The sequence below is a fragment of the Oncorhynchus clarkii genome, chromosome 4, assembly GCF_045791955.1.
Source record: "Oncorhynchus clarkii lewisi isolate Uvic-CL-2024 chromosome 4, UVic_Ocla_1.0, whole genome shotgun sequence".
NCBI classification, from domain to species: Eukaryota; Metazoa; Chordata; class Actinopteri; order Salmoniformes; family Salmonidae; genus Oncorhynchus; species Oncorhynchus clarkii.
In genome coordinates this window covers 63,315,752-63,328,060 of record NC_092150.1, presented here as the reverse complement: position 1 = coordinate 63,328,060, position 12,309 = coordinate 63,315,752, and the positions used below count along the sequence as shown (strand labels likewise).

The following is a 12,309-nucleotide window of genomic DNA, read 5'->3' as shown; positions in this document are numbered from 1 at the left end:
CACCATGGCTGTGTGGCGTCCTCCTGGCACCACTAGGACCTGGATAAGACTCAGGAGGATGTTTTGAAACATCAGGCTAGCATTAGCGAGTTAAAGCGCAGTTTTATGGAGGCCACCCCTGAGCCGCGTCCCAGTCAGTGGGAAAAGCGCCTCACAGCCAGCCCGGCTACCAGCCTGCGTCTGCAGGCCCAAGGGGTACGTGTCCAGCCGTGTCCTACCGCCAGTCCTCCTGTCCCGCCAGCCTGCCTGCATGTCTTCTACTCTCCTCCTCGTCTCCACCTCTCTCCGATCTGTCTCTAGCCTGCCGGGAGGCCCTGACTCCGCCCTCCTTCCCCTGGTTTTGGCTCTCTTGATGTTGTATTATGATGTGACAGTTGGGATGTAGAAGCAACACCATTCCTCCTCCCTCTCTCTGTGGTCCTAATTCCACTCAGCAACCCCCCCCCCCCCCCCCCCCCCCCCTCTGCTGCTATCCTGAACAGATGGGTAGACCACTCTCTAAGAACAACACCTGCCAGTCCTCTACACGTCACTAGAGTATACTGCTCTCTCTCTCGTGCTCTGTCTCTCTCTCTCCCTCACCTCCCTCTGACTGTTAAGTGGATTTAATGATGTTACCCATAATCCCAACTGTCACACAGGGGGCCTCTGTGGGCTCTTCTGTCTGCCTGTAAATGCCATTCTTCTTTTGTCAGCCAATGGCTGAGCCAGCTCCTCTTCTCCCTCAGCCAATGGCTGGCTGAGTTTATCTCATTACTGTTGCTGTTCTGAACGGTCAGCCTCCGATCGGATTAGTTCTCTGGCTGACTGTCCACGTCTTAAGCACTCTGATCTCTGTATTTCTGTCCTGAGCCGTAGATGCACGTTATGTCAGACTGCACCACCCAATGTTCTTCCGCTCTTGTGTTTTTCTGCGCTCCTCAAGTTTTGCCCTGTCTATTATGTTTGATGATGCACAGTGTAAGCAGTTTTATTTGCCCACTGTTATTGGTACTTTCCCAGGGCTGTCCAAAGTGTGCTTTTCTTTCTTTGAGCTGCAACTTTCACTGCTGAATTTCACAACTCTGTGCTTACTGCACTTTGTGCGTCTGTGTAACCGCTTCTCCTCCTTTCAGCTGGACAAGCCTGACTTTTGAGTTCCTACTTCACGTGGCTCCTCTTGTGATTCTCCCACCCTGTGTTTCAGACCTGTGTTTGGCTGTGTTGAGTGGTGTACTGCATGCCTGCCTCTCACTCGTCACTCTTGTCACTCTCTCTACACCCGACAAGCAGGTGATAGTGTTCACACACAGGCCTTGGGTCTGGTCCTGGACCTGTGTGATAAACAGTGTGTGTGTGTGTGTGTTGTCTGTGTTACCGACATGTGCTGCCTCATTCCTAGAACGCACACCTCCAACATCCCTGTCTCAAAACTGCACTCAATCACTGCTCGATCACTCAGCCACTGTATAGTTTTAAGGGCACTTCTATATCTTCTGTTGCGTTGCACTGTGTGTGTAGACTACCTTCTCTCCAGTAATGTATGTCCTTCCTCTAACTCTGACATCTTTGCTTTGTCATTCTCTAACCTGTGTAGAGCTTGGAAGAGGAAATGACCTCCATTTTATTCAGTAAATTTGCCTGCGAGTCTGGTCTGGTTGATCCCGGCTGCACTACCACTAGGCGAGCAGCAGAGGGCGCTGTAGTCACTGCGTCTGGCCCTCTGGCCTCGGCTCTACTCACTACCGAGGTGCTCCTCAGTACAGATGAATCAAAGCCAACAAAACATCAGGTCGCTGCCCATGAGACCACTAATTGATTGTCCCATGGTGCATCTCTCTAACTCTGCCACACCAAGTTCATGACCAGTCCCGACTACCACACACAATCAAAGTAGTATCACCTATTATGGTGACTAGTTGTGTTGGCTTGGCAGTGCACAATATGATGCAAATATAATATAAGCACCTACTCATTTTGCACACACGCTGTAAGAGATTATAGAGCAAACCAGGCTGGCCATAAACTTTGGCATGAATATTTTCTTGTCATTTCATACGCTTCTGTCAATTGCCATTTTCTTTCTTTGAATGCTTGTGTTCTGTCTCATTTGAGTGGACAGTGTTACTGAATGTGTTTTACATGCTATAGAACTGTTAAAGGGTCCCTTCCTACAGATGGTTAGTGAGGTGGTCACGTTTTGTGCATGTCAGAGAGAGAGAGAGACAGTCTCTCTCTCCTAACCCGGGGAAACCTGTACAGTGCTATGGTAACCCTAGTGATTCCTAATGTCATGCTGATGTGTGTGAGTGACCGCTGCCTGTTGGTTGCCTTTACGTTCCACAGAGATGCCCCCCATCCAGAACCCAGGAGCCTCTCCCTGACCTCACGGTGGACACGGTCGCCAAGGTGGTCCCCCCCATCTAACACTGCCCCCACCCCTCCTCCATCTCCCTCCCACACATATACTTAACTTCCAGCTCATCTCTCCTTTTTCATTTCAGCCATCTCTTCTTCTAGTCATCCATCTCTCTATTTCTCTCTCCTTTTTCTGGTTGCTGTTACGCTGCCCGTTCTCCATCTGTTGCCATTTCCATCCGTCCTTATATTCGTTGCGTTGCCTTTTTTTCAGTTGGTGGTGTCGTTGTTCTTTGTTGGGTTGTGTGGTCATCTTTTACGTCTTTGTTGTTCTCTCTCCATCCCATTTGTTGTTTTTGTTCTCTGGTGTAGAGCGCAGATGATAAACAGAAATCCGGCGAGGCGGCATGGCAGGCAGCAGAAGTTGAGATAGAAGAGACGGTAGTCGTCGAGGAGATCAGGGTGGCCCCCAAAGGTTCCGTCACCATAACCACTCCTGAGGTGATCACCCACGTCGCCGTGGAGTCTGAGGTCGAGAAGCCCAAGGACAAAGTTATGGAAGAGCAGAAGAGGCCTGTGAGCGTGTCCTCGGACAGTGAGGAAGAGGAGGAGGAGGAGGAGGCGGGGGAGTACCATCCGCAAGTCACCGTCAGCGCCTCAGTTGATCAGATCAAAGAAGAGCCCGAGGAAGAAGGGGAGGAGGAGGAGGAACAGCAAGTCAATGAAGAGCCAGTTGCAGAACCACTCCCAGAGCCAGTGGTCGAGGTAAAGGCCCAGCCTGTCCCTGCAGTAGTGGAAGAAAACTCAGCGACAGAACCACAACTAGCCCCTGTGGCGGAGGAGAGCCCCGAGGACATCCTGGTTACCCCTGACGAGGCCCCTAATGGGCACGCCGAGTCCCCCGAGGGCCATCCCGGCCCCGTGGCCCTGGAAGAGGAGGAGGAGGAGGAGGAGGAGGAGCCCAGAGTCAATGGGGACGCGTCTCACTCCGAGACAGAGCGCCTCCCCCAGGTTATTTGTTGCTCTGAGGTAAATGAATGGCTGCCGTCTCCCAGACCTGCGTAGTGCAGAGCACGGCCCGTCGCCTAGCCTGCTGCTGCATACTACGCACTTCTGACCACCACCACCCACCTACCTACCTACCTACTACATACCTAGCTACCTACCTACCTTCATATTGTACCTGCCTGCTGCTTCTCTACGCTGTCTGTCCGTGCTTCTGACGCTCAGCACCTGAGCGCCACAGCAACGGAAAGCTGAAGGCCTTTCACCTGCACAGCGTTCGCTTGGGCTAATTTTCGCTAAAGGAAGTTAAATGATAAGTGATAATCGTAAGAAGTAATGGCTAACATCCCCCAAGCAGCACCTTCCGTTGTGCATCTGTGCCAAAGCTCTGCCCTACTCTACTGTGGATCTGTCCCCCAGACTACTTCACTGTAATCATCGCCACCTCTCAGTCCACCACGTTTCTGTTGGTGTTTTGTTTTTACTTTACATTATACATACTGTGAGCACGTAAACATACATATACACTATACATATGTGTGTGTCGGCCCTGGTCCCTGTGTTTGTGAACGCACTGGCAGAGATGGCGCTGAGAATTGCGTGGGAGTGGAGGCGTTGTTGTGCAGTGCATGGCACTTGTGTGTGTGTGTGTTACAGCATGTGAAGTGTGTGTTACAGCATGTGAAGTGTGTCCCCTTCCCTGTATTGGGTCTTTATTTGGTTAAGTTGTTGGTTGAGATGAGTCACTGGCATTAATTGGGTTTTGTCTCTGCCTTGGCGGTCTTCAAGGACTCATCCTCCCAACCACTTACTTAAATGTCACACCGTTCATTTGTGGGAAAGTCAATGCATGTCTGTATCGTGCTGTGCTGTTGGTCGCCTGTGGCAAAGATCAAAGCAAAAATGCATTGTACCGTTACATCAGAGTTCCAACAACCTCTATTATTTGCTTCGTTTGCTTCATTTTGCATTTTCAGTAGGTAACTTCGCTTGCATGCGCTTGGTTGCATGGTTACGCCAAAGACATTGTTGTTTATAGTTCTGTGCATTTTTGTAACGTTCATTTGCAGCCTGTGCGTGAGTTCTGTTCCTACTTCTTTAGAGGTTTGTGCTGTGTTTGCCTTTGCCCTTGGTATATGTGAAGTGTGGGTCTCTGTCATGACTCTCTCTCCCCCTACCCCCTCCTCAGCCACCTGTGGTGAAGACCGAGATGGTGACCATCTCAGACACGTTTGCGGCCCAGAAGACCGAGATTGCCACTAAGGAGGTTCCCATCGTGCACACCGAGACAAAGACCATCACGTACGAAGCTGCACAGGTAGGCCCTCTACCACTAAACGGCTAGTGTTTAGACGGGTGATATGATGCTCTAACTGGCTCCGTGTGTGTTCTCCAGCTGGACGGCAGCGGAGACGGCGAACCAGGCGTTCTCATGACGGCCCAAACCATTACCTCGGAGTCACTGTGCACCACCACCACCACACACATCACCAAGGTAACTACACGTCACCACAGTGACCCCCCACGCGTCACCATGGTAGTCGCGCAGCCGCACACTTCGCCGTGGCAACCGCACACTTTGTCATGGTAACCTCAAAGCCACATCCATCAGCAAGGTAACAGCCCAGCTCTCCGTGGTCTATTGTGTAAACGCCATGGTATGTAGACTGTGGACTCTGGCAGGGAGGATTGGATTCCCATCTGGCAGAATTATTCTGTGTAATCTGTGTGCAAATGTAGAGCAGCCTGCTCTGTAGTCTGTTGTGTTGATGCTTGGGGCTGTGACTGGCACCTACCCAGCCCAGGCAGAATTCCTCTGTTGTGACTTGGTGCAGACTCATAGATACTAAACCTCAGGCCAAGTTTGTGTGCCGCACCTGGCTTCAACAGACCCCAAACATCAGTGGACAGTGTTGCTAGCAGACTGCTGAAGAATTCTGATTTTCCTCTACTCCGATGTGCCCTTATGCAAGGGTTAAGTGCCTTACATAAGGGCATATCGACAAATGTTTACCTCGTCAGCTCGGGGATTCGAACCAGCAGCCTTTGTTACTTGTCCAACGCCCTTAATCGCTAGGCTACCTTGCTGCCCATTCAAGTCTTACCTTAACATTATAATTATTTCACAATACTGAGGACAGATCATCTCTTAGAGAGATATATGTTGAGGCAGCTTATTCTAATTCTTAGGCTATCCTCTGCACTAAATAGAATATTGGCCACATCATTGTGCATGTTAGGCCGACACATCATGAAATTGAGAAAAATTACAGACAGTAGCCTACAATTAGCAAAATAGAACTCAATTGATTGAACATGAAATGTTTTTCAATATTATTGAAATACAGTACCAGTCAAAAGTTTGGACACCTACTCATTCCAGGGTTTTTCTTTATTTTTACTATTTTCTACATTGTAGAATAATAGTGACAACATCAAAACTATGTAATAACACATATGGAATCATGTAATAACCTAAAAAGGGTTAAACAAATCCAAATTTTAATGCAGTCATCTCCGTTTTAATTTGAAGCATTTTTACCCTTTGCTTGTTTGTAACAATTGCAAAGACTTTGGCAACTTTGTATTTGTAGTAAACTTCGTTCTGAAGTTATCAGCGGTCACACACAGAGAGAGAGAGATAAACATCTTGATTATATGTTTAGAAGAGAGCTATGTATCAAGTGGCGCGGAAGGGCAAAAAAGCATTTAACAAGGCACTTAGCTGTTCTGGTTTGAGGCAGTCTGTAAATGACAAGCATTTTCAAGTGCAACTTTAGTAACGATAGTTTTTGGGAAACAGTTCTGAGATTTTAACGATGCTCCTACAGTGGTTCTAACGATGAACTTAGCCTTAAGGTGCTTTTCGGAAACCCGAGGCCTGAAGGATGTGTTGTTTTACTCGTGCAGTACGTCTGTGCACTTATCCTGAACACCTGGCTGTTTGCAGACATTAAAAGGCGGTCTCTCAGAAACCAGGATCGAGAAGCGCATTGTCATCACCGGAGACTCGGACATCGACCACGATCAGGTGAGCGTCAGTCAGTCACACATCAGACACGTCCTCCGGTGGGACCAATTACACACCACAACAGCTTGTATTACTGAAAGAAAGATGTCGGCTTATTACACTTCTGTCAAAATGTTTCCTACATTTTATACTTACGGAGATATGAGAATGTGCCATACTACTGACTGAGGTCAAGCGCTCATATGTTCAGTTAAGTGGTGTATCTAAGAGAATATATTATTGGCCATTTTTAGCAAGAATGAGAATTCAATGTGGTGGCCCAGTATCTCTGGTGGCTGCTCCTTTAGACTAGAAATGGCAATAAGAAGAGGACTTAAGTGTTTTCAATCAATGTCTCAGCTGAAAGAGATGCATCGATCCCTGTGAAAAGACCTCGCTCTGATTTATAGTGGCAAGGGTCTTTTACCTCCGTATGAGAGCTCATCTGGTCATTAAGCCAAAGAGTACAGCAGACCGATACACTCCTCACAAAAGTCCCTAAAAAACTCACCAAAATTCACAACAACATATGTTTCCATAGTAGAAGTTCTTCCCAAACCCCAAAGGCACAAGCATGGGCAGATGTCCAAGCCATGCTTTCCATTCCTCCCCCCACCCTCCCATCCTTTGTCTTCATTTTATGTTTTGCTGTTTTTTTGTTGTTGTCGCTGCTACATTTCTCATCTGTATCCATAGCGCCTCCATTTTGTTTGTCTGTTTTTCTGTTCCTTTGTTCTCCTTTATTTCTGTTAATGCCATCGTCTCCCTTTCCTTTTGGGTGTGTTGTTGCCGTGGCATGTTGCCACCCCGGGTAGGCCTTGGCCCAGGCTATAAAGGAAGCCAAAGAGCAGCACCCTGACATGTCAGTGACTCGGGTGGTGGTCCACAAAGAGACAGAGCTGGCAGAGGAGGGCGAGGACTGAGGCGCCAGGTAAGGAACAGAAGCCACCAGGAGGCCCAGGGGTGTGGTGATTAGGGGGTTTATAGGGGTAAGTGGTAAAGGTTAGTCCCCCTCTGTTAGGATTCTATAGTGGCTCTTCTAGCCCAAACCAACAGCACATCACAGGCATCCGCCGGAAGTAAGTCCCCCACAGGGTGGAACTGACTGTCTCCTTGTCTTTTTCTTTGAGATCTCCATCTTTTCTCTTAACTCCACGTTTCCTCTGTCTGCACTTATGACTGAGCTATTTTTGGACGAATTGTAAAGTTCATACAAAATGTCAGCAAACCAAACATCTGCAGATGTGTCACTTTTTCTTGTCAAAATGTTTTGTTTCACTGGCTTTACTAACCTCGTGACGTTACTATCTGTATTCTAATATGCACAGTACTGGCAGACTGTGGAAGCACACTCTCCACCAGACAGATGACCCCTCATACACACAGGAAGAGCAGATTAATGACAATGGTAATTAATTGGTGTAATGGAGGAGAAGAGAAAACAAATATTCCCTGTGGGTTGCTAGCGTGAAAGCCCTTCACAATAGCTCTTTTAACAGTCACTCGACCTTGTCAACCCCTGGAGTTGGAACCATTCCAATCCATTGAAGTCTCATGAAGCTTGGATCAAGCCCAGAGAATTGTCTTGAATACAACTCAGTCATAAATCAGTATCTATGGGCCCATCAAATAGGAGCCAGAATTGGATTCACACAATAGGATCAAATGTACCCACAGCAAGGCAGAGGCTCATAGACAATTGTTAAATATAGTCGATTCAGGGGTGCTTGGTGGATAATATTCCTTGATTACTTTGGTATTACTCTGTCCAACCAACTCATTGCTCTGCCTACACCCTGCCCATTTAGCGGTATGTCCATTGGTCGTTTGCTCAGACCGTCATGGCAGCCGTCCAATGCACAGGAACTTGTTTACATTACAGTTAAGCTATTGCTTAAAATCCATCAGCAATACAATGTGATAAAGGTATTTCCACCACTTCAGAGGAGGACCCGATAGACCTCCGGCCTGAGCCAGCCCTTCCTGCTTGTTAGTTCTGTCATCCTCTCCAGTTATGGAGGGAAATAAGCATGACTGCAGCGGCTGCTGAGAATAGAAAGGCGCTTTGATTGGTGTAGCAGCGTATTTACCCTTCAGTGAGAATTTTGTGGTCCCCCTTGTCAGATCATCAAGTGCTTTTGTCTTGTCTACCTACAGAGCCTTCAGAAAGTATTCACACCCCATGACTTTGTGTTACAAAGTGGGATGACAATTTTTTTTGTATTTTTTTTTTTTTTACTATTTATACAAAATACTCTGTCAAAGTGGACAAAAGAAAATTGATTCAACCAAAGTATTCATCCCTTGAGTCAATACATTTTAGAATGACCTTTGGCAGCGATTTCAGCTGAGTTTTTCTGAGTAAGTCTCTAAGAGCTTTCCACACTTGAATTGTGCAACATTTGCCCATTATTATTTTCAAAATTCTTAAAGCTCTGTCAAATCGGTTGTTGCTCATTGCTAGACAACCATTTCCAGGTCTTGCCATAGATTTTCAAGCAGATTTAAGTCAACTGTAACTCAGCCACTCAGGAACATACACTGTCTTCTTGGTATAAGCAACTCTAGTGTAGATTTGACCTTATGTCCTGCTGAAAGGTGAATTCATCACCCCATGTCTGGTGGAAAGCAGACTGAACCAGGTTTTCCTGTATGATTTTGCCTGTGCTTAGCTCCATTCCATATGTTTGTTTGTTTTTGCCTTGAAAAACTACTCAGTTCTTAACGATCACAAGCATACCCATAACATGATGCAGCCACCACTATGCTTGAAAATATGGAGTGGTACTCAGTAATGTGTTATTGGATTTGACCTAAACATAACACTTTGTATTCAGGACAAAAGTTAATTGCTTTGCCATATGTCTTGCACTATTACTTTAGTGCCTTGTCGCAAACAGGATGCATGTTTTGGAATATTTGTATTCTGTACAGGCTTCCTTCTTTTCACTCTTGTCAATTAGGTTAGTATTGTGGAGTAACTACAATGTTGTTGATCCATCCTCAGTTTCTCCTATCACAGCCATTAAACTCTAACTGTTTTAAAGTCACCATTGGCCTCATGGTGAAATCAATGAGCAGTTTCCTTCCTTTCCGGCAACTGAGTTAGGAAGGACGCCTGTATCTTTCTAGTGACTGGATGTATTGATACACCATCCAAAGTGTAATTAATAACGTCACCATGCTCAAAGGGGTATTCCACGTCTGCTTTTTGTATTTTTTTTTATCCTCTGCCTGTCTTTGTGTCTTTGTGAGGCTTTGGAAAACCTCCCTGATCTTTATGGTTGAATCTGTGTTTCGAATGCACTGCTCGACTGATGGTCTTCACAGATAATTGTATGTGTGGGGTACAGAGATGAGGTCGTCATTCACAAATCATGTTCAACACTTATTGCACACAGGGTGAGTCCATCCAACTTGTGTGACATGCTAAGAAAATCTTTACTCTTGAACCTATTTAAGCTTGCCATAACAAAGGGGCTGAATACTTATTGACTCAAGACATTTCAGTAAAAACGTAATTCCATGTTGACATTGTGTGTGTAGGCCGGTGACACACACAAAAAAAGTCAATTGAATCCATTTTAAATTCAGGCTGTAACACAACAACATGAGGAAAAGGTTGAGGGGTGTGAATACTTTCTGAAGGAACTGTACCTGGCAGGACGTGAGAGATGCCTCGCTCATCAAAAGACTTTGAAGCAGACGCTGGAGTACTACCTGGTTTTGGGTTTGCGTTAGGGACATGGTGTCTTTTAATCCCATTCGGCTAGTATGTAATGAGAATCCAATTTCTGCTGTAGTAGCTCTTTAGCTCAAGGCGATTCAGCCACTTTCGCCGAAGCCGATTTAAATCTTCCTAATTAAATTAGAAGAGCAACAAAATAGCAGATATGATCAACTGTATAATACACTGTTAATCAGTGCAAGGCAGTTGCATTACCATACCAAGTTATTTTAGGTGATTTTGATTAAATCTCCAGACACGTTGGACCTTCTCTGTAAAATGACTACAGTTGGTGGCACTCAACTCTCCTTCATGTTGAATAGAATATTCAGTCCTTCAATTCTTTCTCTTTCACAGAGCTGAGAGCCTGTGAAGTTCATACTTGGATGTTTGAGAACCTCCTGTCATCTCCCAAACCGAGAGTCAACCTGGTGGGAAGACTGTTGGACAACCCCGAGGCTGAACTCCTGTGTTTCATTGCACACGTTCCTTCTTTTTTTTTATCACTCAGAAGAAAACCACTTAGCTAACATTTGTAGCGTGTTTAAATTGTTTTGTGCTTTTTGCAAAAATAAGAAAAAAATTCTGCCATTATTAGAACCAGACAGGATTTATCAAGTGGTCATTTTTATTGTTGAGTAGTATTCACATTCCTAGTATGTACAGACGGGTAATGTTATGAGAAAGTCATTTCGATATCTATCTTCCTGTATTCATGCAGTTGCAGGTGGACAGGTATTATATTATATTAGCTTTGGTCCTGGTCTTCTTCCATGTTCTCTTAGAGTCAAATGTTTATCAGTTTCTGGGGACAAGGAGTAACAGCAAATTGTATTTAATTGGGTGAGTTTCCAAGGGACTAGCAAAGGACGAAGCGCTGTGTCATTTTGTACATTGCACTACAGTGCCGACACATGTTCTTCTCTATGCAGTCATAACAAAAACATTCCATTAAAGGGCAGGTGCTTTTCCTGTACCTCCCTCAGAAAAAAACACAACAACATTTACATTTAAAACATGAAACACTTAGGCAGCTTGGAAACTTTTGCTTTTCCATAACTTTCTGGCATCATTAATCAGAAATATATTTGTAGAAACATATATATTTTTTTTGCTATCTTTCTTTGTCAATCAGTAAACTGATTTAGATGATGTGTTTTTTTTGCCCCTTCTTAAATATTTTTAATATATTTCAGAGGTTTTTTGACAACTAAAAGAAATACACAAAATTGCCACTGTTTTTATCTTTTACCTGTAGGTAAAGAAGATGGCTGCCCTTAGCTCTCTCTGCAATCTGACAAACCTCACCAAACCCAATGACGATGTCAATTTGCTATTTGGGCCCAGTGTATAGCAAATAATCTTAGATTTTTAGCAGCTTTAAAATGTTGTCTCCCCCACAGCCACCCCACCCTCTGTGTAACACTGTTGAAATAAAATGTTGTTATTCTCTGATTGGATGAGTTTGGTTCCTTTTTACCAGTGTTAGGGAGTAGTGAACTATATGTAGTTCAGCTAGTAATTGAACTATATTTTGCAGTAGCTTGGTGGTAGTTGAACAAAATTTAAAATCTAGTTAGTGTTTTCAGTAGTTAATTACTTTTTTTTTATCTCACCAAGTGAGATCCTAAGTAAATATGTTAACATAAAAATTACATTCTTTAATACAATACATGGGAAGTCTATAAGTATCTGCTAGCATGCTAGCAACTTCCTTAAAACTACACGCAGAGACATGAAAACGGTATCCACAAGTTCATCTGACTCTGCGGAAGTAGATAAAGGGCCTCAGTACCAAAACACTGAAGTATCCCTTTAACAAAACCTTTTTGTGGACTTCTCAGTTTCTTAACCTTTTCAACCATAAGGAAATATTCTGAAAATATCTTGAACCATTCTTAGAAAGGTATAATAAACACTATAATTGCAGCAATAAAAAAATGTACTTTGTCTCTGCATTCCAACACCTTGTTAACCGTAATTTGGAATTCCATATTGGTTGTTGCTTCACTCCATCCATGGCTTAGCTCGTGTTTTATCCATGATCTGGTCGTGGACAGTCCCCAGTACTTGTATTCAGCATCTCCATCCACTGTACTCTCACTGTGACACTGTTCTGTTTGCAAATGAGTTCTCAGAAGGCTGTACTGTACCCAGCAGGGCAATATCCAGCGTGGGGCCATCCACACTTCCCCTTCTTAGGTGTACATTCTCCCCCCAGCCCGTCGTC

General features: G+C 45.0%; 1 protein-coding gene across 14 annotated transcripts in view; it reads left to right on the top strand.

Moving 5' to 3' along the window:
* Positions 1–11,534, top strand: part of LOC139407083 (erythrocyte membrane protein band 4.1 like 2) — a 93,790-nt gene extending 82,256 nt beyond the window's left edge. For 5 of the 14 annotated variants that reach the window (XM_071150442.1, XM_071150439.1, XM_071150441.1 and 2 more), the window contains exons 14-22: positions 37–195; positions 1,577–1,771; positions 2,326–2,388; positions 2,710–3,366; positions 4,532–4,660; positions 4,739–4,837; positions 6,293–6,373; positions 7,168–7,283; positions 10,437–11,534. In XM_071150442.1, coding sequence (XP_071006543.1) covers positions 37–195; positions 1,577–1,771; positions 2,326–2,388; positions 2,710–3,366; positions 4,532–4,660; positions 4,739–4,837; positions 6,293–6,373; positions 7,168–7,275 — 1,491 coding nt within the window. In that variant the 3' untranslated portion in view covers positions 7,276–7,283; positions 10,437–11,534. The remainder of the gene's footprint in view (positions 1–36; positions 196–1,576; positions 1,772–2,325; positions 2,389–2,709; positions 3,367–4,531; positions 4,661–4,738; positions 4,838–6,292; positions 6,374–7,167; positions 7,284–10,436) is intronic. The other 9 variants (XM_071150444.1, XM_071150451.1, XM_071150443.1 and 6 more) reach the window with 9 other exon arrangements.
* Positions 11,535–12,309: the final 775 nt, after the last annotated feature.